Source organism: Apiospora kogelbergensis (assembly GCF_038363985.1).
Source record: "Apiospora kogelbergensis strain CBS 113332 chromosome Unknown utg000001l_segment0_segment0, whole genome shotgun sequence".
Taxonomy (NCBI): Eukaryota; Fungi; Ascomycota; class Sordariomycetes; order Amphisphaeriales; family Apiosporaceae; genus Apiospora; species Apiospora kogelbergensis.
The window spans coordinates 6,180,179-6,204,388 of NW_027117418.1; the positions used below are offsets into that span (position 1 = coordinate 6,180,179).

At 53.2% G+C, this 24,210-nt stretch overlaps 7 protein-coding genes across 7 annotated transcripts; 3 read left to right on the forward strand and 4 right to left on the reverse strand.

The window, feature by feature from the left end:
* Positions 1 to 982: 982 nt before the first annotated feature.
* On the reverse strand, positions 983 to 3,300 carry PG998_001985 (serine threonine protein; the record flags this gene model as incomplete). Its single annotated transcript, XM_066868803.1, has 3 exons — positions 983 to 1,518; positions 1,610 to 2,298; positions 3,281 to 3,300. The coding sequence occupies 3 exons, from the start codon at positions 3,298 to 3,300 to the stop codon at positions 983 to 985; spliced, it is 1,245 nt and encodes a 414-aa protein (XP_066737218.1).
* Positions 3,301 to 4,109: 809 nt separating this feature from the next.
* Positions 4,110 to 5,545, forward strand: PG998_001986 (Mitochondrial protein import protein mas5; the record flags this gene model as incomplete). The annotated part of the gene is made up of 5 exons (XM_066868804.1): positions 4,110 to 4,145; positions 4,225 to 4,294; positions 4,354 to 4,530; positions 4,581 to 5,177; positions 5,226 to 5,545. The coding sequence occupies 5 exons, from the start codon at positions 4,110 to 4,112 to the stop codon at positions 5,543 to 5,545; spliced, it is 1,200 nt and encodes a 399-aa protein (XP_066737219.1).
* A 1,103-nt stretch (positions 5,546 to 6,648) lies between these two features.
* PG998_001987 (uncharacterized protein) lies at positions 6,649 to 8,394 on the reverse strand (the record flags this gene model as incomplete). Its single annotated transcript, XM_066868805.1, has 3 exons — positions 6,649 to 7,036; positions 7,106 to 7,795; positions 7,868 to 8,394. 3 exons carry the CDS (start codon positions 8,392 to 8,394, stop codon positions 6,649 to 6,651), a joined length of 1,605 nt encoding a protein of 534 aa, XP_066737220.1.
* Positions 8,395 to 9,268: 874 nt separating this feature from the next.
* Positions 9,269 to 10,459, reverse strand: PG998_001988 (uncharacterized protein; the record flags this gene model as incomplete). The annotated part of the gene is made up of 1 exon (XM_066868806.1): positions 9,269 to 10,459. One exon carries the CDS (start codon positions 10,457 to 10,459, stop codon positions 9,269 to 9,271), a length of 1,191 nt encoding a protein of 396 aa, XP_066737221.1.
* A 3,072-nt stretch (positions 10,460 to 13,531) lies between these two features.
* Positions 13,532 to 13,952, forward strand: PG998_001989 (uncharacterized protein; the record flags this gene model as incomplete). The annotated part of the gene is made up of 2 exons (XM_066868807.1): positions 13,532 to 13,585; positions 13,821 to 13,952. 2 exons carry the CDS (start codon positions 13,532 to 13,534, stop codon positions 13,950 to 13,952), a joined length of 186 nt encoding a protein of 61 aa, XP_066737222.1.
* A 3,736-nt stretch (positions 13,953 to 17,688) lies between these two features.
* Positions 17,689 to 21,353, forward strand: PG998_001990 (carbamoyl-phosphate synthase; the record flags this gene model as incomplete). The annotated part of the gene is made up of 3 exons (XM_066868808.1): positions 17,689 to 18,025; positions 18,123 to 21,181; positions 21,246 to 21,353. 3 exons carry the CDS (start codon positions 17,689 to 17,691, stop codon positions 21,351 to 21,353), a joined length of 3,504 nt encoding a protein of 1,167 aa, XP_066737223.1.
* A 668-nt stretch (positions 21,354 to 22,021) lies between these two features.
* PG998_001991 (nuclear protein localization protein 4) lies at positions 22,022 to 24,123 on the reverse strand (the record flags this gene model as incomplete). Its single annotated transcript, XM_066868809.1, has 5 exons — positions 22,022 to 22,318; positions 22,387 to 23,398; positions 23,494 to 23,612; positions 23,660 to 23,968; positions 24,040 to 24,123. 5 exons carry the CDS (start codon positions 24,121 to 24,123, stop codon positions 22,022 to 22,024), a joined length of 1,821 nt encoding a protein of 606 aa, XP_066737224.1.
* Positions 24,124 to 24,210: the final 87 nt, after the last annotated feature.

The following is a 24,210-nucleotide window of genomic DNA, read 5'->3' on the forward strand; positions in this document are numbered from 1 at the left end:
GTGTATATGCAGGACTATGCAAACTGTCCGTGATGGGTGTAGATCTCTTCCTGACAAGCTGGATTCCATATTCGTGTGATAGCGTGCTGTTTCAACATTTCCAAATCCTGCATCCTGTGGATATGACAAATGTCAACCTCTGATGTGTGCTCTTCCTTGTATAAACATGTTTCTTAATGGCGATCTATATATGAATAGCATCTGCCCACATCTAGCCAATGTGGCAGGATGGAACTACGAAAAAAAAACAAAAATACATATCGCCGGCCCTACGTAATTCGTCATCTATAAAAGAAATACATAATACACATACACACACGTTGCCTACCCACGATTCGCGATTTTATCCATACACGCATACTCATAACCATCATCAGCGGGGCTCTGCCACAAACACAAATCACCATTAGTACTATCGCTGTAATACTACTAAAACCATACCAATGCCATCATCTCTTACCCCATCAAGCCAAGATGATATATTCAACACACACAAAACGGACGGCCTCACTTCCCCCTTCACCTCCATACATACCGAGGACAAAGACGAGCTGAGAGCTCTCTACAAGTCCATCATATACCGAATGCTGGTGGAGTGGGACAGGAGGAACTTTAATGAGCAGTGCTGCAAACACGAGCAGTAGCAGCTGGCCAACATATCGGATCATATGAGGCCTCGGAGGCCTGGAGTGTAGATGAGACCCAGTAAAGGGGCTGCGGCCATATGGGGGGGGGTCGCTTTGTTTTGGGAGGATCTACAACACATAAGCAAGTTTGGAGACAAAGGATAATGTACGGGCCAGGGCGCCCGAGTAATAAGGGGTTTTGTACATTGCAATAGTGACGGCGCTCTCGCCTGCCAACAACCGAGTGGGCTACATATTCATGACAAGAGCAAGAGGTATCATACATACACCAAAGAAAATGGCAGAACAGTCGTAATATGAAAGCATCGTTAGCCCACATCCTCGTGATACTTCTCTTACACGACATCATCTTCCGACAGCTCGTCCACAACCTCTTCCACCATCAATATTAACTCGTCAATGTCGGGCCTCTCGCTAGGTTCGACCTTCAGGCACTTCCTCACTACCTCGCGGATGGGCTCGCTGATGGCATCCTCATCAGCCGCGCCATTCGCGGCTGCCGAGGCGACCGTCTGCTTGCCCTTCTTCTGCGCCTTGGGTCCTTCATCGGGGAAGCGCCAGTCGCCGCCGAGCACGCACATGCTCAGGCTGCCGCCCGTTTCGTCGCTGCGCATCTCGAACGGCGACTTGCCGACCAGGCACGCGTACAACGTACAGCCCAGAGACCAAATGTCGACCTTGGTATCGATGACGGCACCCGTGTTGACCTCGAACAGCTCCGGGGCCCGATAGGGCATGGTGCTGTGCTCGGCCGCTGTGTCTTGCATGGCGATTGCTTGCGACCGCGAAGTGATGACTATGGGCGATTCCGCAATGGAGCCGAGATCCATGATGATGGGCTGCACCCCGTCGTCGTCAATCATGATATTGCCTGTATACGTGTATGGGAACTTTGTCAGTGGAAAACACGTTCTCTGTAGTGGTAGTTCCCGTCGTCTGTTCAACCGGGCAGTATGACTCACCTGGTTTGATGTCGCGATGTGCATATGACCTCTGCTCGCCCGGTGCTGCGACCTGCTCATCCACCATGAGTGGCCTTGCCTGTTCCGTTTCGTCATCGGCGTCTGAAGCCGCCATGGCCTTATTCCTCTTGTTCTTGCCTTTGGCTGTCGACCGTCCCGCCGCGTCCTCCTGTTCGGGGTCGCCCGCTTTCGGGTTGCCCATCTCCATGCGCTCACCGCCGGCCGGCGCCTGGTACTGGTGCATGTCCTTCATGGCCCGGCACACGCCGAGGAAGAGGATCATGAGCTTCTTCTCGGGGAACTGCGTGTGGTTGACCAGGTTCGCGTTGATGATGTCCTGCAGGTTGCCCCTCCGGTAGTAAGGCAGCAACACGTAGACGGTTTTGGACCCGGGGTCGTTGCGCTCGCTCGCGATGGCGTAGTCGACGCTGTGGATGACGGCGGCGCTGTGCGCGAAGGTCTTGTAGGCCTCGACCTCGCGCATGGCCTGCTGCACCGACTCGGCGCCGAAGGGGCAGCGGATCTTCTTCAGGGCGAACAGCTCGGCCGTCGCCGTGTCCTGCACGAGGTACACATAGCTGAAGCCGCCCTCGCCGAGCAGGCGCAGGATCTTGAAGGCGCGGTTGTTGATCTTGAGGGTGGGCGACCCGGGAAGCAATTCAGGCAATTGCCGAACGAATATATCAGATCTTGCAGGAGTTGCGCCATGATGGGCTGGCTGGGTGGCTGGCCGATTGGTTGATCGACTGATTGGCTCGGATCGTGGCTAGAGAGGCTCTCGGGGAGCGATTGAGGCTAATCGAGGTCGATATCGTATCCTATCGTTGTCCTGATCGACATGTGCAGCACGGGGGGTTTTTGGCGAGATGATACAGGGAGGGCAGTCACAGCAGGGCGCTATAGGTATCTCGAATTGGAATGGAGACTTTACGGCACGTTGGCCGGTGTAATACTGGACAACAAGTAAATGGCCGGATGATGATCAGGATGCAATTGAAACAATTTGGGACCACGATGCCTTCTGGCGGCCTGCACGGCTTGTACGGCCTACGCGACCACCTGGATGCTACGCAGCGCTCTCAGCTGGTTGGAGCTTTCGGGAACTATCAGCTGCGCCACATCCTACGTGCTTCCTAGCACGGCACTCAGCACTCTCGCTCTGGCCTCGCTCTGGCGTGCTGCAACTACAACACCCCTACCGTGTCAGTTCGTCCATCTCTGTTCTCGCCCAACCAGAACACCTTTCCGCCCGTGATCGGCAGCCAGCTTGTTGGATAACTGGTGTAGTGGGCGTCTTGTTGCAGTGGCGTGGACAGCATTACGTATGTAAGGCGTATTGGAACAATTGGCAGGCAGCCAGCAAGGCGTGCAGCAAGCAGCAATAGCAGTGTCAAGTGTATGTAGTAATGCGCGAGTTGGTAGCTGCATGCGGACGAATGTCATGTCTGGGTGCCTCTCCAGGTGCCTAGGTGCCTTGTACATCATTTTTCTCAGGGTCTTTAGCGCATGGTTGTATCCGGTATATCGAAAAGGTTCTTCCATAAGGCCTGACCCACCCACCGTCTTCCTGGGGGCCTTAGACCCAGAACGTCAAGTACTGCGAGGTACCTCGTGCGGCGGCTTTCCCGCCAAGTCCACGCTTGATGACTGGGAGCTCTACCTGGCCGGTACTTCGACGATTCGATTTCCATCGGATTCTATCGAGAGGTCCGTGGCGGATGGATTTTCAGCCTTCTTCGGTGGGCAAGCAACCGATTACAAGTATTCAAGATAGAAACTTGAAGAGGGCGAAGAGAGAAGAAAAAGGCAACAACATCAACTGCTTTCGGCATTTTCGTATTGCTAATCCACGGGGTCCTCGAGCACATTCTGTCTCCCCTTCCTCTGAAGTTCAAGTTCTTGTCCCCCCCCTCCTCCCACTTCTCCGTACCACTCCCACCCCAAGTCTCCGGCTACCTACCCTTGTTCACTTGACTTCATCGTCTGTGCCTGGAACCTTCGACCAGTCTCGCTCTCGACTTTTTCTACTTCAACCAGTCCACGCAGCCAGACTCCGGGTCGCATTGTCGCTTGTCCATTCCATAGCACGTCTACTCACCGGTATGTCTGCAATTCATTCCCTTACCGATTCCGTCTTTTTCTCCCAAGGGTTATTTGGCCCATCGCATTCTTAGCGCTCGGTGCAATCTACGGCATACTGCTGCCATCGGGGGCCCAAGCAAGAAACGCTGGGGGACGTTTTGCGCAAGCGTGGGGTATCTTCTGTTCATCCTCTGTTCGTCGATACGTCTCGGCTTGGCATTACTCGCCCTTCACCTGCCACTCGTCTCCCCATGGATACAGTAGACTTATGTTGCTGACTGTTGCCTTTCTCTTGAAGACTTCGATCGATCCTGAACTGCGTGCCGCCCATCATCCGGACACACCTTGCTTACGGTCAATAACACTCTCTACCATTGTTTACCCAACGGCACACTGAGAGCCTGTCAAGATCGACAAAATGGTTAAAGAGACCAAGTTCTACGACACCCTGGGTGTACGTCTTCCACACTTCTCGCGCAATTTGCAGGTTGCGCCCTACTGGCTAACCAGCGTACTAACAACCCGTTTATTAGGTCGCTCCCACAGCCACCGAGCAAGAGCTCAAGAAGGCATACAAAGTGAATGCGCTCAAGTTCCACCCAGGTAAGCGCAATCATGAGCCATGTCTTTCTCCAACGAGTCCACCTAACCACTCTGTACAGACAAGAACGCACACAACCCTGATGCCGAAGAAAAGTTCAAGGAGGTTTCGCACGCGTACGAGATCCTTTCCGACTCACAGAAGCGCTCGCTTTACGATCAGTATGGTGAGGCTGGCCTAGAAGGTGGTGCTGGCGCCGGTGGAATGGCCGCTGAGGACCTGTTCGCTCAGTTCTTCGGTGGCGGCTCATTCGGCGGTGGTCTTGGTGGCATGTTTAGTGGAATGCAGAACCGTGGGCCCCCAAGGCCCGCACCATCCACCACACGCACAAGGTCTCACTCGAGGACGTCTACAAAGGCAAGATCTCCAAGCTCGCCTTGCAACGGTCGGTTATTTGCCCCAAGTGCGAGGGTCGCGGTGGAAAGGAGGGCGCTGTGAAGCGCTGCCCTGGCTGCGAGGGCCACGGTATGAAGACGATGATGCGACAGATGGGTCCCATGATCCAGCGTTTCCAGACAGTATGCCCCGACTGCAACGGCGAAGGCGAAATCATCAAGGAGAAGGATCGCTGCAAGGGTTGCAATGGCAAGAAGACCATTGTTGACCGTAAAGTGCTACACGTCCATGTCGACCGTGGTGTCCGAAGCGGTACCAAGGTGGAGTTCCGTGGCGAAGGCGACCAATCTCCAGGCGTCCAGGCAGGCGATGTGGTTTTCGAGATCGAGCAAAAGCCCCATCCGCGATTCACCCGTAAGGAGGACCACCTTCTTTACCGTTGCGAAATTGAGCTTGTGACCGCCTTGGCTGGCGGCACCATCTACATCGAACACCTCGATGAGCGATGGTTGAGCGTCGACATTATGCCTGGCGAGGCTATTGCCCCTGGTGAGTAGCCCTACTACTGCGAAGTCCGAGCATAGCTAACAACCTCAGATTCCGTCAAGATGATTCGTGGCCAGGGTATGCCGTCGCCGCGCCACCACGACCATGGCAACATGTACATCCAGTTCGCTGTCAAGTTCCCGGAGAAAGGATGGAGCGAGGACCCAGCTGCATATGAGGCACTCCAGAAACTTCTCCCTGCTCCTGCCTTGCAGGCCATCCCCCCGGCAGATGCTATGACTGACTCTGCTGACCTCGAGGACATGGACCAGCAACAACAGGCAAGAGTCTTTGGCTCTGGCAGCATGGAGGAGGATGAGGATGAGGACGGCCACCCTGGTGCCGAACGCGTCCAGTGTGCATCCCAGTAAACTGTCTTGGCCTGGTTGTTATCCGACAGACTCGAGTTTCTTGGAAACTCGGGGCTGTTGATCCCCAAATCCTTCACAGCACCTGCATTAGACTTGTCTGAATGGCCCAGGATATCTGAGGCAGCCAGCAGAGCAGGACAGCATATATGGCGCGATGATTTTATGACGGAGTATTCGAGGGCTTGTCACCTGCATATTGACTTTAGGAGCGACGGAAAGGGGAATTATGTGCTGCCACATAGGGACGGGCACTAAGCCATCGAGTGTGTCGTTGGCGGCACGTGCCTGTGCACGCGCGATTGTGCTGGGCTTCTATTAATTTGCGATCGAGGCTTTTCTGCCTTTGCATCACCCTTAGAGCGCCATGTCAGTGGGCAATGGGCAGTACTGCCTCGGAATTTTGGCGTTTAGAGGTGATAGAGCAAATGGGATCAACTTATTTTCTTCTGAACTACCTTCTCCATCTGCTGAGAGTTTCCATCTTTGAATGTCTTGGTATATATGATACATACATATATAAAGCCAAGATTGAAGGTACTAAGTAGGTGGACCAGGGGAGATGGTAGTAGAAACCTTTAATCCCTGCAACATAGAGGGGGAGATCGGAGGTTTGTCGTAGGATCTCGCGATCTTCCGTGGCCTTATATATACCCTGCCAGGGCTCCGGGGGAACGGAACGTTCCATGCTGTACCATTAGGTGCGAATAGCTCCGTGTATACCCCCTCTTGGAAACTTGCGCCAGTTGGTTCTCTGGGTCCACTCGATGAAGTACGAAGTTCGGTGCAGGAGGGGGTGGGAAACATAGTTCTGCAGTTTCTCACGGCAAAGGAAGAAGAAGAAAAACCACAAACATGAAACATGAGTGCTTCGCTGCAAGGGTGACGAAGGAAATGCTGCATGCTAGTGGGAGGAAACAAAATAAAAAGCCAATCATTCAATAACTAAGTGGCATGATGAAGCGCATGGTCTAAACTCCTCTTTTCCATCTACTAACACTTATGCATGTATCATTGGCAAAGCAAGTCAAATCATGCCACTATGGCACCGGACTCGCCCTCCCGCAGCTTCCGGGGCGGGTTCTCCGGCGGCGCCTGCAGCGGCATCAGTCTCCACCGGCTGTAACGTCGTCGAATTCTGTCTTCCGCAGGTTCTCGACAGTGTAAAGGACCTTCTCGATCTCCGCGCGTGGCAGGTCGTCGACACGGCCTCCCTCGGGATTCGGGTACACCGGCAGCGCTTGCTTCTCAGCAGACAGTTCTTCGCCTAGCAGGTGCACGTATAGACCGGATAATGATGATGATGATGATGACGATGGCGGTGACGAATGGTGGCTGGTTTCTGTGCCTTGGTCGAGACTGATAACCATTCTGCTCTGTTGTTGGCCAGGGACTTGGATGAAGGCGATATCGAGAGGATAGCCAGCCAAGTTGATGGTTTCGGCGTAGGTCAGGTCTCCATCTTGTACCTTGTACACGAAAACAGCCTTCACACTAATCGGGGAAAGCAAAGGTCAGCTAGCCATTCATAAGGAATATGTAGTTGTGCATGTAATATCTTACCGTTCGCAAATTGCCATGATCAGCCCGGCGCCTCCAGGAACGTTGCAGGGATACAGACCAGTGACAGCGATCTTGTCTCCAGTCACATTTGCCTGCTCCTTTGCATGCCGCAGCAACGGTACCTTGGACTTCAATACTCCGGCCTTCCAGTCCCAGACGTAAAGGTCATTGTCACCACCGCCCGAGACCAAACGGTCGGGCTCAGGGAGGCACATGGCGCTGACAAAGGCCCTGTGGCCGAGGCAGAAGTTTTCGATGACGTGCGCCATGCTTAGTATACCGCGTGACACGCGGATGTGCTCGTCTCGGTCGGCGGTCAGGATGTAAGGCTTCCCGTCGGCCGAGGCCACCGCGATTGAGGTCAGCATGGAGACGTGACCGAGCAGCAGGTCTTGCTTAAAGGTCGGCCCGGCCTCCTTCTGCTCCTGCTGCTGCTTTGCCTTTTCCGCGCGTTGCCTTGCCTGCTCTTCTAGTGATCGAAGGTTACGCTGGGTGTGGACTGTCAGGTTGTTCGCTCCTTTGCGGGCTAGGCGTATCGACTCCTGGAGGGCGGCGGCACTGTCCTCGCCCAGAGAATCGTCGGCGGATGGGATCAGGGGCAAAGCGTAGACGTCGCCAAACTTGTCAGCCACCAGGAGGGTCTTCTCATCCGCAGTAAGTGTTAAGTCCGACGGACGTTTGACCATTTGTCTATGAGCGTATTAGTAGAAATGCAATCAACTTTTTTTCGTTTCGCGTCTTTCGCATTGAGGAAGTATTCACCTTTGGCTAAGCTCGGTGAGATGTCCCTTACCATCATGCTCGAGCACGCAAACAGTCTTATTACCACCAGTCACCGCCACCACATGACTACCATTACTTGTGGCCTTGAGAAGGATCACACAGGGCTTCTCCGTGGCCTCGACAGGCTTCTGTGCCTTCTTCTTCTTCTGGCTGCCGCCGTTGGCTGCCGGCTGTGTCTCAGGCTGGACGATTCCCACCGCCGACTGCGCAGAAGAGCTATCTGCCTCCGAGTCTACCTTTCGGCGCTTAGGCGGCGGTGTCGAAGACTCGCTTGGTTCCCCGTCCTGAACCTGTGGCGTGACCTCCGGTAGTCCGTTTTGTGCTACCTGGCTGGGCTCATCCTCCTCCTTTGCGCCATCTGGGGCGGCGGCCCCACGGCTGCTGAGGGAGTGCTCGGCAACCAGCGAACAGTCTGCCGCAAATGTGTAGAGGCTGTCTCCTCTGGATGTACATAATATTCCATCCTGGCCCAAGGCACACAGGAATTGGAACGGTAGTGGTGCCATGACAGAGTCCAGGGGATCACGCCAGCGGATGATTTGATTGGACAAGGCTGCTCAATACGAATATACAAGAAGAAAAAATATCTTGCGGAGTTGCTTGAGCAAGCTCCTACGAACTGTATAATTGCGTTTAAAGATTCGGTAATATGGCGTGACACACTGACGTCCTGTACCACAGAAGGCAATATCAAAAAAGGTTGTCGCCGTCGTTATCGTTGCGATTTTAGCGCCCTGCTTTTTCGATTCTTCGACGTCAATATGAAATTTCGAGCATCTACAGATTACCTACCACGGCCCACTTAACTATATATATGCATATGCATCTACCGGGGCTATTTATAGTGGAGAATTAACTGCACGATTGTACGGAGTGCTACTAGTACATGATAGCCTCGGGTTCTGGAGTACATGTGCTGGGCTTGGATATCTTCGATAAACAACTTGGAATTTGAAGTGCAATCTGTTTCTACTCTAACAATTCTGTAGTAACTTTTGGATAGTTTTAGAAGAGTACAAGTGGCTATGAATGATCTGAGATGGGGGGTGGGCTTCATCTTGAGGATTGCAAGGTGAATAAACAAGATCACCATGCAAGTGAATATCGAAACATAATAAGCACAAAGGGAATATTGTCATTCTGATTGGCCCTATATAGTGTTGTTACAAAGAGTGTGGTTCCATCGCTAAAAAGGCATCAAGCAGAAGCATGTTACAATCATACGATCGTCCGTGTTTAAATATCAAAACCTCCCCTGGGCCCGATCGCATTCCTCCAGGAACCGATAAACGCCTTGAAGTCCCTCGAAATCCTCCGAACAGTGCTCACCCGAACTGATCGGCGGGGACATACTCTCGTATCCCTCAGGCTCCGGAGATGTCAGCCATGGGTTCTTTTCCACCTCGCTAAACGCATCAAACAGCTCGTCTTCAAAAACTCGTCCTCGCCCGGGAAGCTACCCAGGGACCGCAGCGAGCCTCCGGGAGAGGTGAGAATCAGCGACTGTTGATCGTTGGCGTCGGGCGCGAAGGGGAACTTCAGCGCCATAGTGACGCCGGCTTCGGCCTCGAAACCCACATCTTGCCCCACCATGCCGCGGGTGATCTCCAAGTCATCGCAAAGCGTCTCGACGGTATCAGCGTCGACACCTGGGAATCGAACTCGGATTATATGGCCTTTCTCCAGCTGTATAGGTAGGTCACCGAGAGCCGCTAGCTTCTTTAGGTCCGCCAGTGTTGCTGTGAGATCCTTGAGAGCACGGCCAAAATCGACCGACAGGACATCGAACAGACCCTCGGCGTTGAGGGATGCCGCGTTAGCCGAGGCAGCTTTGGACCCAGATGCAGCATAGGGGAAAGCGCCGGCAAGAGGGCTCAGGGCGGTGACTGTGGGGTTGAGCTTGAAGTCGACGTAAGAGCCAGCATTGACGCGGGACACCGACGACATCTTGCGGGCCGTCTCATCGTGGAGAGAAGAAACCGAGCGGTAACGTCTCTCGCCACGCTCTGTCAACCCATCGAATTGTGCCTTCTGGCCTGAGATCCAGAACGCCCTTACAGCAGCCGAAACGTTATTGACTACCTGGGCTTGGGCAGCAGGCGTATGGGAAAAGTAACGGGCTCCACCAATGCGTCCTGAGCCCAGGCCGTATCCGCCGGCGGTTCGAGGAAGCGCCCCACCGGTGAGGTTCGGCCTCAGCGTGCTGGCAAAGGGGGCACGGCCGGCGAATTGGGAGATGGCGCGGCCTACTTGAGTCGTATTAAACTTGGCGCGGTCGGCGCGCGGGGCCTCGCTCAACCGACCGGTGCTCATGAAGCGACGGACAGCCGAGTTGATGTTCTGGTATGTCGAAGTCGAGTGCCATCTTCGGCTCTTTTGTTGGCGTAGGAGCGCAGCTGGGTGAATGGGTTGTCTCGGGGTTGATCTCGCAAATACGGGTTCTAAGGCGGTGTTGACCGGGCGAGCCGTATTAACGAGTTTCGCCCGGATCACCTTGGACGCCTTATAAACGGCTTGACGGGCCATCCGCAATGCGGTTGGGGCCCATATGCCGCCTAGAGGCGCAACCATAGTGAATCCTGTTCGGGTTTGTGTGATAAGATGGCGAACAGGAAGAATGATCTTTGGAAAGCTTAACCAAGAACAAGAGGTGCCAGGCGAGCTCATATCACCGCATGACGGATGCCTCTCATTGGGTGGGGCCATCAGTCAGCTTTGCCACGTATGTGGCTGTGCGGCAGAGAGAGAAGGTGGGGTAACCTAGATACATATTAGATACATATATGTGTGGCAAACAGACAAGTTGCAAGTCAAGGGTCGTTAGAACCCACTTGGAGCCCACCATCCCATCGGCACGGAACATGTTGAGCCGCTAACTTTTTCTTCTCTCTCTCTCTCTTGACATGGACAACAATAAAACCCAAGCTTTTCCTTCAGAAGCTCTTGCATATCCAAGTCTTTCCTACATCACAACTTCCCAGCGCTAGCCAACCGTCTTCTCAAGATGGCTCTGGAAACAAGGCAATGTGACAAGTCACTGTCCTTCTCGCTGCTGCTGCTGTCTATTTCAACACCATTGCGCCTATAGCAGTGCTGCATTGGTGATTTCTTGGTAAGTTCCTATTGACGCTATCTTTTCAAAGCACACTTGCCGTGACGAACAAAAAACATTGAACAATCCAAATCTTACACAATCATGGGGATATCTAGACTCTAGATTATTACCCTGAGCAACTTTCCCAATTCACCTTGCGCCTGCAACGGTAGCTTGTCACATCTGCTAATCATGCCGGCTGTAGGTTTGTACTGCGCGATCGTCACGAGAAATCTCGTTCTGGCATCGTCTTCCTCACTGCTATCATTATCAAAAGGTTGGTACCATCTGTTTATCTTCAACTCTCTTTCTCGCATGGGCCCTGGGCCCCTCATGTGATGATAAAACCGACAAATCTAGGGATTCCTCTTTCCGAATATACTATGTAGATTTTGTTCAGTTTCAGCCTTGTCTGACTTGCAATCACTACTTCTACTTTTGATGCAATGGCATTGGTTATACACGTTGCTAACTGTTGATCATTTCAGGTACATACCAACTATCCACCCATCTCTTGTCTATTTCCACATGAAGATATCTTGAACGAACGGGCGGACATAAACGAATCCCTCGCACCCTTCCTCCGTGAAGCGGAGCGTACAAACTCTGTGGGGGTTGGCTCGCGGGGACTTCTTGTTGATATTTCGTCAACTGATCGTGTTTGATGACATGCTCATTCATTACATGGCACTCTTTCCATGGCACCACGTAACTAACTTGGCGATTGGCAGGTATTTTCCATCACTCGTCTCCTTGTACCCTACTCTATATGATGAGCACTATTCACACTGTTTGATCCCATCTACGATGTGGAAATGAACATTAACAAAAAACTTCTGATTTAATGAGGTATGATGGTGACACCATCCATATACAAAGTGTGTACATGCTAACATGAGAAACAGCCTGAAAGCTTTCTCATCCACCGACACAATATCAGTTCACCACTGCAGCAGTCGCTAATATGGTACACGGCTTAGGTCATTCGACTATGTTCAAGAATATCGTGAACATGCGCCTGCGCTTGGTAAGTCGACCTGATTTCACATCTTCCGCCTTTTAAGGATGATAACTCTTCCTGCATATTGTCCGAGTACTTCTTTGACGAGACTCTACCAATCACCTTGGAGAACTGAAGAGGCATCCTTCAACGCCATTTGATGTTTCCGGTCTCAACTACGCCGTGCTAACAAGTAACGTTGTAGGCCCTCATGACTATGGCCAGATGGCTGTCATGACATCCGCCGCTGTGCCTTTGTGATACCCTGACATGTATGCTGTCTGTAATAGACTGTTCCTCACTCACTCTGAGCGCGACACTTTTTCCGTGGTCGCTTTCACTTTTTCGTTGAGGTAGATTGACCTTTGTCCACTACTCACCGACGCTTGCCAGTCCATGGTAGTTTCGGTCCATCATTTCGGACTACATTTTCTCAGTCATTTGATTAGGGTGATAGTTACCTAGAGAGAATAGTTGATTTAATAATATCGTCAAGTTAAATGATAAGTATAGCGACCCCTGTCCTGGTGCAAGCCAGATGCTCTGATATGTTTGTTGTACCATGCCATCATCTATCCAGCAATATGCATGTCTGTTTTGTGGGCTCTCGTCTGTGCAAAGACAGAGTTTATCATGATCTCATAAGTAGCTCAAGAGGGCTACTGTACAGTAGAGTTCACTAGGCCTGCCGTAGCTCGCATCGACACCATTCGATATGCAGCCATCTGGAGGGCTTTTCCGCCCTGTCTATCCCTGTTGCAGCATCCATCCAAAGACGTTGATTCGCTTCGAGCCCTGGACAGTGTCGTGGCATGGAGGAGGGGTTTCCCGAGGGGAGGTGGTGGTGTGTCTCTTGCAACGATTGGGGTTCGTCTCCTAGTGGTTTGCGGGGGTGGGTACCGATACAACGACAACTACATTGCCTGACATTCCGGCAGCAGATACCTACCTATTCGTAGACAGGCGAAACGGAAACTACCAACTACAGCGCGTCATCGTTCTCCAAACCCAGCAGCCCGGAGCCCTTGCCACTTGCTTCTTTGTCTCGCGCCTGGCACTGGAGCCTGGGGTATCCCTCCATTGATGGTCTGATGCCGGCGTGGTGATCAGCTCATCTACCACCACAGCTGGGAATCGGGACTTTGATTCATGGACGTGGTGCGTAGTGCGTAGTGGGCGTATCTCTACTTGTCATCTCCCCCACCTGCCACCCTCCACCCTCTGATCAAGATCGCTCGGCTCCTGGGTAGCGACCCCCGAGCGAGAGGCTAAAGAGAGTGAGAGTCATAGTCCCATAGCCAGCCCAGTAGCTTGACAGTGTTGCGCAACTCTGAAGTATTATAACAAAAGAACGAGTATGGTGGGATTTGTCACCACTTGACACCACCTGCTGCCATATATAACCATTACTTCTCCCCCGCATCTCCACCCCTTCTCTTCCTCTCTCTCCTCCCTCTCTATCCCTAGATAGGCACATACATAAAGAACGCTGTCAACTGGACGTCAACGGCCAACCACAAGCTTTACCCATTACATACATCACATCACCATGGATCGCACAACATCGGGAAGCGAGCACCCCAGTGCTTTCTCCAAGCGTCGAGTAAGCACTACACTGACGATGCTACTCGAGCCAGCATGTCAAAGGGCATCTTCGTGTCCAGAAACCCAACCTCTACATGCACATAAACATGCACATATACATACGTGGTTTTCCAAGCGGAAATGGCACCGTCATGTCATCGTGACGCACAAACTACGTTCTCCTTCCTTCTGATATCGACCTCAGCAAAGCCACTTGGGGCTGCTGTCGCTAACTGCTTCTCCTTGTTCTACAGAGCTCCGGACCCGGCTTCGAGGGTCTTATGGCAGCCAAACGTTCCAGTGATCCCTCTTCCCAAGCCCGCCGCAACAGCCTCCACGACCAGAAGCCACAAGCAGGCTTCTTTGGCCAAATGTGGAACAAGTAAGCCCCAATCTTCCCACCCCCTTTTCGACTACCAATAACACATAGCTTCTTCGTTGCTCCGAGCTAATCAAAACTCGACATGACAGCTTCACTCGTGGTCCTGGCAGCCCTCCCAAGTAGAATACGGTCGGCACAAACAACCACCCATGAAGATCCCATGAAAATGACGGGCTGTTTAGGAATCAGGCGTTTGGACCCGTGTTAGGTGCGCAGGCCATCAACAAGATTCCTGCAGACGGAAGCGTGACGCACCACACGTGGTGGATTAGGAACTTGATTGAGAATCACCCAGCTGTTACGCTGACTCGGTTGAAAGTTGTTTGCACCAGTTTGCGCCAGTCTGCCATCAGCACAGAGAAATAATGACTGTAATAGGCAAATTCGAATAAACCCTTGGTTTTACCCAACTGCATATGTTGCCAGGTTGGTTCACGGATTATCACGCAGTATCCTAATGCGAGTTAGGATGATGTGTGATAGATTCATTTTCACACAGACATGTGCCCATGCTTTCACTTACATGTTCCTTCCTTCGTACGGCGTCTGTTTGGGATACGATCCTACCCACGTAGAATCTCGACACTATCTTTTTTTCCAAGTAAAAGCCATTAGTTGAGTTGTATTACGAAGAGAACTAACGGCGACAACAGGTTGGAAACAAGGTCAAGTTTGAATTCAAAGCTATCCAACTATTGACGTGATGTGAGAGGCCAAAGGTGTCTCACTTGGATATGATTCACCACCTGTAGCTTCCTTTCGTTTTATGGTTGTGTCTGCCAGTCTCGTTTCCTAGGGTTTCGAGAAGCCAACCCCAGCGAAACAAGACCTCCTGCCCAAATGGATATGACAATTTCGACTGAGCCGGGGGTTTTTGAGACAGAGGAAGAGTCCAAACCCGTAGGTTCCTCTCCCACTGTGCTCTGGGAGACGCGACCAGCCCAAACCCCAGGAAAACCAAATCCTTTTTAACCACCAAGCCTTCGTCCCCCACCTCCATCAGATTCTCCGACACGCAGAGAAGGCAGACGCGTTGTCGCGAGTGAGGGGCAGAGTTCTCCTGGGCCTAGTCCCAGACGCTGGCTCCGGAGCAAAGTGGCTTCTGCCGCGGCAGATGGTCGGGGACCTCAAGCCATCTATTGGCAAAGAGGAAAGCAAGAGGTTGCCCACGACCACTCCGGCATGTTGCCCTTACTATCGCGCTTGTCTCCTTCAGAAAGAACTCAAGCATGATGGTGACCGGCGGTCATAACAAATGGCGTATGTAGCCAATTGTACCGCCCCAGGCCTGTAACATACGCAAGCGCAGACACAGGCCTGCTGTCGAACAGCTCAATCTTCTCAGACCAGTCGGCGTCAATAACCAACTAGCCCGTGGTGGGAACCCGTCTGTTGCATCATCTCGCGACGTCAGGGCTGAACCACCAAACAAGTCGATCCTGGCAATGACGCCATTCTCGAACAAATGGTGCTGTGCTGGCAATGATGCCATACTCAAAAGATTCCTGGCAATGACGCCATACTCAATAAATAGGGACTCACACTGTCATCACTGATCTGTCATCAGTGTTCACAGACGCCCACAAATGGGAAGGGGGTTGGTCTCGTTACCAGCATATTCCCCAAGAACCAATTACCAATGAACTCCAGTCATCGGCACATCAGAAAACGTGATCCTCCATCGCCATACAGGGATGGAATCTGAACTCCGTCTTTTCTGATGCAAATCCTTTCGGGCACCTTAAATTAAGGAACCAAAAGAGGGCCTTTTATAATGTCTTGCCCAGGACAACAGGGAGCCTTTTATACCGTCTTGCCCAGGACAACAGGGAACCTTTTATACCGTCTTGCCCAGGACAACAAGGGACCTTTTATACCGTCTTGCCCAGGACAACAGCCGAAGTAGTACGCGTTCGCTTCGAAGTACAGTCAGAGCTGCCCAAGAAACATCTGCACCACGGGAGTGGCCAAGTACACCGAGTTCGTATCCAATAAATCTTTGGGATAAGCATCGCGAGTGCCGTGTACACCTGCAACGCCCGAATATGGCTGCAAATGGGAGAATGTCTAGAACTCTAATGCCTGTGATTCCCATGATAGGTCAAAACGTGTCATGGTGAATCGCAAGACTGGGTGGATAGGTAAGTTACTGCTTCGTCTTCAAAGCGAATTCGATTAGGGACTAGAGACATACTGAGTATTATGAAAAGAAAGACAACATTAACACGCCGTGTATAATACAATCATGAATATCATCAATCCATATACATTCGTTGCCGCCGTCATGTTGCCAATGGCAACAACACCAGGCCTTTTTCTCGTCTTGCCCAGGACAATGCGAGGCTGGGTCGCCGGGCTCTCGCTGATCGGGTTGCTGTATTATGGCAGCATTGACTGGCTCTGGCACGAGTCGTCTTGGCGAGCTCAAGAGATCTCAGCCACGTTGGGGATTGAAGTCTAGCTGCCGCCCGCCATAGCGACCGGCCACTGTCTGCGCGACGGCTGTCAGTGATCCTATCGCATGGGGCTCAGGGTGCTAGCGAGGATCACTAGCGCGCGAGGCGCTACCGCGAAGTAGTATCTCGTGTCATCCTAGGGAAGGAAAGGATGAAACGTGTGAAGGAAGGAAGAAGGTTGGAAGGTTGGAGGTGGGGAGGTGGTGTCCCTGTTGGCGTGACGTGACGACTGGTGCCCAAGTTAAGTGGTAGGTGCTGCGTTCCGGTCCGTGCAAAAGTCCGAAGGGGGGATAAGCGCTTGGGGCGTTTGGTGTTCTGCGGTCCGGTGGGGACAAGCATGAAAGGGCCAAACCAAGAATCGAATCTGTTGCTAGCTATGGAAATAGCTACGTTAAAGTTCAATATCAGCTTGACCCTCGAGGCGTGAGAATGTTCTTGACCACGCATCGTACGCAATGCAGTTCAGTCCAACTGGGCTTGCAGAGGCTCTTGATGTTGCCGGGGGATACGGGATACCATGCCCGCTGTGGGGAGAGCTTCGGTAGCCAATCTGATGTAACGCTGCATTACGTAGTGTTTCTAAGCCTCGATAGTATTCACAGGCACAGCTCTCTACTCTCCGACGCTGCATGGCGGCTTGCAACTTTGCTTAGAGATGTAATCTATGTGCTGCGCGAATTAGTGGCCAAGGGGGAAAAATCTCTTGCTGATCAGCCTTGCGAGCTCCGCAATCGCAGCAAAGGTCTTGGGGAGGGGAGGAGGGGGACGACAAGTGACCAGTCATAACGGGGGAAAAGCACGACGATTCCCCCATACAGATCGATACGTTCCCCTGGTGGCATGTAGCACATATCAAATTGGCCGTGGTGGAGTGCCGTCACGCCAGAAAGAATTTTGAAATCGGACATCTGGTGACTAACCTTGCCCAGATGGTGGATTAGCGCTGCAAAGTACCAGCAGTAGGCAGGACCACTATCTTATCGCCCCCCACTAAAATTCACGTCGAAGTCTATCTTGTCCTATCCCGTCCTATCCAGGGCTGGGACATCGGCCGTCGACTCATACCTACACTAAATTTATAGTCGAGGGAGACGAGGATCCCTTTTCTTGTTGTTTCCCAACATCTCAACCCTCTCCTCCCCGATCTTTGGTCCTCAATTGGGAGCAATTGCGTCTCCAGTCGGTCGCTTGAGACCTTGTCCCTTTCACACAAATCTCGGTGACCCAAGCTTCGGACCCGACCAGCTCCCAGACACTCTCCCTTATAGTCTGCCCCCCCCCGTCATGGCCTTCTCGACCAAGCTGGCGGGCCGGGGACCTGCTTTGCTTCGACATGGCCGCCGCCTGCCCACGGCCATTCCCCGGAGGCAGTTGACCACAGTCACCGCTCCCACTTTCTCCAAGCTGCTGTCCCAGAGCCGAACATCGGAGCTGGTCCAGAAGCGGACCCTGTCGTGCTCAGCGGTCCGATGCGCTGCCACCATCCAGGAAGCCCCCAGTTCCAAGGCCTACATTGAGAGTGGTATCATCAAGCCGAAGGATATCGTTGATGTCAAGAAAGTCCTGGTTATTGGAAGTGGCGGTCTTGCCATTGGCCAGGCCGGAGAGTTCGATTATTCAGGTACGTCGCACCTCTCCTGGCCATGAACCTAGCCCGATCGCTTTGTCGTTGTTTATGTACCCTGCGACATGCAGCAGCTGACGCCATCCATGTAAAGGCTCTCAAGCCTTGAAGGCCTTGAAGGAGGCCGGAGTTGCCTCCGTCCTCATAAACCCCAACATTGCTACCATCCAAACCGCTCACGTGCTTTCCGATGAGGTCTACTACCTCCCTGTCACCCCCGAATACGTGACCTATGTTATCGAGCGGGAACGACCCGATGGCATCTTCTTGTCCTTCGGTGGCCAAACCGCGCTGAATCTGGGTGTGCAGATGCAGCGCATGGGCATCTTCGAGCGCTACGGAGTCAAGGTCCTGGGCACCAGTGTCCACACCTTGGAGCTCAGCGAGGACAGAGACCTTTTCGCTAAGGCCCTCAACGAGATTGATATTCCTATCGCCCACTCCATCGCTGTGAACACGATCGAAGAGGCTCTTGATGCTGCTCAGAAAGTTGGTTATCCTATCATCGTTCGCGCGGCCTATGCGCTGGGAGGTCTCGGCTCTGGTTTCGCCAACAACGAAGAAGAGTTGCGCAATATGGCCGCCCGATCTCTTACCCTGTCGCCCCAGATCTTGGTCGAGAAATCACTCAAGGGCTGGAAGGAGGTTGAGTATGAGGTCGTCCGCGATGCGAACAACAACTGCATCACGGTGTGCAACATGGAGAACTTTGACCCCTTGGGCACCCATACTGGTGATTCGATTGTCGTTGCGCCCAGTCAGACTCTGAGTGATGAAGAGTACCACATGCTGCGGTCCGCTGCCATCAAGATTGTCCGCCATCTTGGTGTCGTTGGTGAATGCAATGTTCAATACGCCTTGCAGCCCGATGGCCTCGACTACCGAGTTATCGAGGTCAATGCCCGTCTGTCTCGATCGTCCGCACTCGCTTCCAAGGCCACTGGCTACCCCTTGGCCTATACTGCTGCCAAAATTGGGCTCGGCCACAGTCTCCCAGAATTGCCTAATGCCGTCACCAAGACGACAACCGCCAACTTCGAGCCTTCTCTCGACTACATCGTCACCAAGATTCCTCGATGGGATTTGGCCAAGTTCCAGCACGTCAAGCGAGACATCGGCAGTGCAATGAAGTCCGTTGGTGAAGTCATGGCTATCGGCCGCACGTTCGAGGAGTCCTTCCAGAAGGCTATTCGTCAAGTCGATCCCAACTTCGTCGGTTTCCAGGGTGACAAGTTCGAAGACCTCGATTTCGAACTCGCCAACCCAACTGATCGTCGATGGCTGGCTGTCGGCCAAGCTATGCTGCACGAGGGTTACACTGTCGAGCGTGTTCATGAACTGAGCAAGATTGACAAGTGGTTCCTGTACAAGCTTGAGAACTTGGTCAACTGCACTCGTGAGATGGAAAAGGCAGGCAGCCTGGAGAACCTCAAGAAAGACCTAGTCATGAAGGCCAAGAAGATGGGATTCTCCGACAAGCAGATTGCCAAGGCCGTCAACAGCAACGAAGATGCTGTTCGCGCCCACCGCCAGGGCATGGGTATCCGGCCCTGGGTTAAGAGGATCGACACACTGGCTGCTGAGTTCCCTGCCAACACCAACTACCTCTACACCACCTACAACGCAAGCTCCCACGACATCGACTTCAAGGATCAAGGTACCATTGTCCTGGGAAGTGGCGTATACCGAATCGGAAGCTCCGTAGAGTTCGATTGGTGCTCCGTGATGGCCATCCAGGCCCTGCGCGACATGGGCAAGAAGACTGTCGTGGTCAACTACAACCCGGAGACCTTCTCGACTGATACCGAAGTGGCCGATAGGCTGTACTTTGAAGAGTTGAGTTACGAGCGTGTGATGGATATCTACGAGCTCGAGACTGCCTCGGGTGTGGTTGTATCTGTCGGTGGCCAGCTTCCCCAGAACATCGCCCTCCGTCTCCAGGAGACGGGCAAGGCCAATGTGCTGGGTACTGACCCCAAGGATATCGACAAGGCCGAGGATCGCCAAAAGTTCTCTGAAATCCTTGACAGTATCGGGGTGGACCAGCCTGACTGGAAGGAGCTTACTTCTGTGGCTGAAGCCGAGAAGTTTGCCGATCAAGTTTCCTACCCCGTGCTTGTCCGCCCCAGTTACGTCCTCTCCGGAGCTGCCATGACTGTCATTCGAAGCCAGGAGGACCTCAAGGAGAAGCTCGAGGCTGCCAGCAACGTCTCTCCTGACCACCCCGTTGTCATCACCAAGTTCATTGAGGGAGCCCAGGAAATCGATGTCGATGGTGTCGCTTCCAAGGGCGAGTTGCTTATCCACGCCATCAGTGAGCACGTCGAACAAGCTGGTGTCCACTCCGGTGACGCGACTTTGGTGTTGCCCCCTGTGAACCAGGATGATAGGACCATGGAGCGTCTCAAGGAGATTGCCCACAAGGTCGCCAAGGCTTGGAACATTACCGGGCCTTTCAACATGCAGATCATCAAGGCCGAGAACCCCGAAGGCGGTGAGCCGCTGCTCAAGGTTATCGAGTGCAACCTGCGTGCCTCTCGATCCTTCCCCTTCGTCAGCAAGGTTCTCGGAACCAACTTCATTGAGGTTGCTGCCAAGGCTCTTGTAGGCCAGGATGTCCCCAAGCCTGTTGATCTCATGTCTGTCAAGCGCGACTACCTCGCCACCAAGGTTCCCCAGTTCTCGTGGACTCGTCTGGCCGGTGCCGATCCCTTCCTTGGTGTAGAAATGGCTAGCACCGGTGAGATGGCTTGCTTCGGAAAGAACCTTGTGGAGGCTTACTGGTCGTCTATGCAATCGTCCATGAACTTCCGAGTGCCCGAGCCCGGCGAGGGTATCTTGTTTGGCGGTGAGGTTTCCCGCGAGTGGTTGACCAAGATCGCCGATTACCTGTCGCCGCTCGGCTACAAGTTCTACGCAGCTGGCAACGACGTCAAGGAGTTCCTCGAGAAGACCACCAAGAACAACGACAAGGTCGAGGTGATCGAGTTCCCCGTCGAGGACAAGCGTGCCCTCCGTGAGGTCTTCAAGAAGTACGACATCCACGGTGTCTTCAACCTGGCTCTCGCGCGGGCCAAGACGGTTACCGATGTCGACTACGTCATGCGCCGAAACGCCGTCGACTTCGGCGTGCCCCTGTTCATGGAGCCTCAGGTAAGTTGGAAAAGATGATGGCGGCTTGTTAGGTATGTTACATTGCTAACCAGTGATTACCTAGACTGCCATGCTCTTTGCTCAATGCATGAGCGAGAAGCTGCCCCGAAAGGAGGGTGTTCCCTCCGAAGTCCGCCGATGGTCCGACTTCATCGGAGGCAAGCCCCTGTAAAATCATAATCACTTAAAACGAGGAATATGTTTGTTTAATACTCCGTGATATTCCTTTCGAGGAGTTGTAACTATTCTGGAAGTAGAGAAAAGCTCGGTGCGTTATTCGGATCATGGTCCATTGCGGATATCCGGCCAGATGACGATCTAGGCAGCCAGGTTTATGCCTTGGGTTAAGGCGTGCCGGTATTTTGGACGGCACGATGCTGCCCAGGTGCTAGTTAGTGTAGCTTGTAGCTCACGGAAGGGTGTAAGAGTGAGAAGTAAAATCAAACCGAAGCGTGTTACCACTCTACTTTGTGAGACAAAAGTCGATCGCATGGTGTAGATCTGTTTTTATTTCTACGAGGAGTGTCATACTGCATTGGCATCAAGCAGTTGTCGTAGCCACCTGAAGAGAGAGCCAGACTCCGACTGATGCAACGCCCGTGTTGTTGCACATAGGGGTACAACGAGGTCGGGATGCTCGAGGTAATTCCACTCTGCCATTATGACATTTGCCATCAACCACCCTTGCCAGTCGACGGCCCCAGTCGACGGCCCCAGTCCATCCATAACAGAGCGGCCACTCTTCTGGGTATCTCTTTCTTTCCTTCTGTCGTTGTTTCAAAAGTGTGGGTGGGTATCAATGCCGACGACGTCTCTTGTCGCCATTTTTCTGTGCACCGTTTACACTAAGGTTGGCGAAATGCTTAGCGATGGGTTCACCCGAAGAAGTAGTTCTTGAAGCTTGCGAAGCAGCAGAAGACAAAGAAGCACTAGCAGTGGCTGGGGAGCAGCGGAACTGCGTGCGCCATCGCCTCCAGAGGAGTGCTTGCGCTTTATTCCGCTGCTGTTCATGGGGTATGTCTCACCAGTCGACTCCACGATGGCCTCCAAAGTCTGCCACCCGGGCATCGAGAATAACTTATACGTGTTGGCCAGGTCGTGGGAGGTGGCCAGCTGGCAGAGGAGGGCCATTTCGTCCTGGATAGGGTGTCAATAACGGCCATAGTTAAACATGCACACGACGTATGCGGGATAGAATAGCTTACCTTGGATAGGACATCCATATTACGAATGTAGCAGAGGAAATGGAAGTCCGACAGTGACAGATTCTTCCTGCCGCCTCGGATGTCGAGAGCCTTGGCTACTGCTCCGGGCTGTTGGCTCTCACTCATGACCTCGCGATTTTCGATGGGGAATGCCGAAGTGTTGAAGACGGGAGCTGAACTATCGGGGAAGCCGTGAGTCAATGTGACGAAGAGATACTCGACAGGGAAGGATGGCTTGGCGTTCTCTTGGACGTTGGCGCCGTATTCGTTGATTTTGCGATAGAAGACCTCGGGGATGTAGCGGGTGCGGCTTGTAGAGCCGTCGTCCTCTTCTTCATCACGGACCAGCATGACAGTCGGGTCTACCGAGGGTTCGACAAGATCTGCCCGGACCATCTCTACTGCCTCGTTGGAAACCTGGTATGACGAGATAGCAATCTGGCCCGTCTCGTCGCCCGAGATTATACACGTGACGAAATTGGATCCGAATCTGCCCGTGTCGCTCCACTTGGTGGGCTTGGGGTGCTGCGCCTGCAGACGTGCCGCATAACAGACCTCGAGCGAGGACAGGAAGAAAGAATCGGCGTGTCTCTTGCAGAGGACGGATCCATCGCCACTACCGGAATCCACCAGGTCGGTGAAGACGCAGCCAACGGGTTCTAGCCCGCACAGCTTGGCCACTTGCGTGACAGCAGCCTCGCTCTCGAAGGGGTTCATGTTGATGCCGTCCGACTCGTCGACTTGGGGCGGCTCATAGATGGCCTCAACGACGGCCTTGACACCCAGAGGAACCTCGGTATATTCCTCGTAGTGTCCGTACAATAAACCCAATCTCTGTGCGCCCGTCTTGCGCCAGGCATCAATGAAGTTGTTCACGATATCGAAAGAGGCAAACTCGACGTGGTCCACCATCCGGAAGGGCTGCGGCTGTAGCGAGATGGCACTGGGCTGACACTTGGAACAGATTCCTTCTGGCCACTGGGGATGCCCCGAAGGGCAGTCACGCTGTACTCTGAAGAAGGGTTCGTTCAGGGAGGGATGTAGGAGCTTCCCAGCTCGGGCTTGTTGGTAGCCGAGTTTATCTTCCGTAGGTAGGCGTGGAAGGACATGTACTTGATCTTCTTCTCCTTGAGGTACTCGGCGTTGAAGGGGTCCAGCGGCATGCAGTAGTCGCACATGCCCTTGGGGCCGTGCTTGCACATGCGGTGGTCGCGGCCACGCGGGATCTTGCCGTCTTTTTGTCTAGCCGGTCGTCCAGAGACGACTGCTTCACCACCTCCCAGGGATTGCGGATAAGTGTGGGCAACTTGTGCGGCGGCGGGTCGATGGGGTGGTCCTCGGTTGTGGTGACGGGCTTGCCGTTCAGTCTGTTGGTGGTGGAAGAGATGGCTGCGTCGGCTTGGCCATTGGGCGTGGCCTCGGATCGGTGTTTGTAGTTGAGGAAGACGAGGTCACCGTTGCTCAGGCCTATCTGGCTGATCTTGAACTTCTGCACCTCGGAAAGCAGTTTCCGGTCTCCGGTGGGGGAGTTGGACATGGAAATGGACTCGGGGACGACCGTGTCTGGCAACTCCTTGACAAGCTACATGCCATGGTTGGCTCTGGTTAGCATTTGGGCCAAACTGCGGCTCGTTTCTTGCAGGACGGACGTACCTGTTGTCCGAGTTCGGCGAAGGTGGCACTGCCATCGATATTGATGCGCTTCATGCCATCCGGCCCTCGAAACCGTAGTAACATCTTGTCGCTTTTTGGAAGATGGGGTTGACGAAGGCAGGTATGGGTAATCTGGTTGCCAGGGTGGATGGGGTGAAGGTGGGTGAAAGT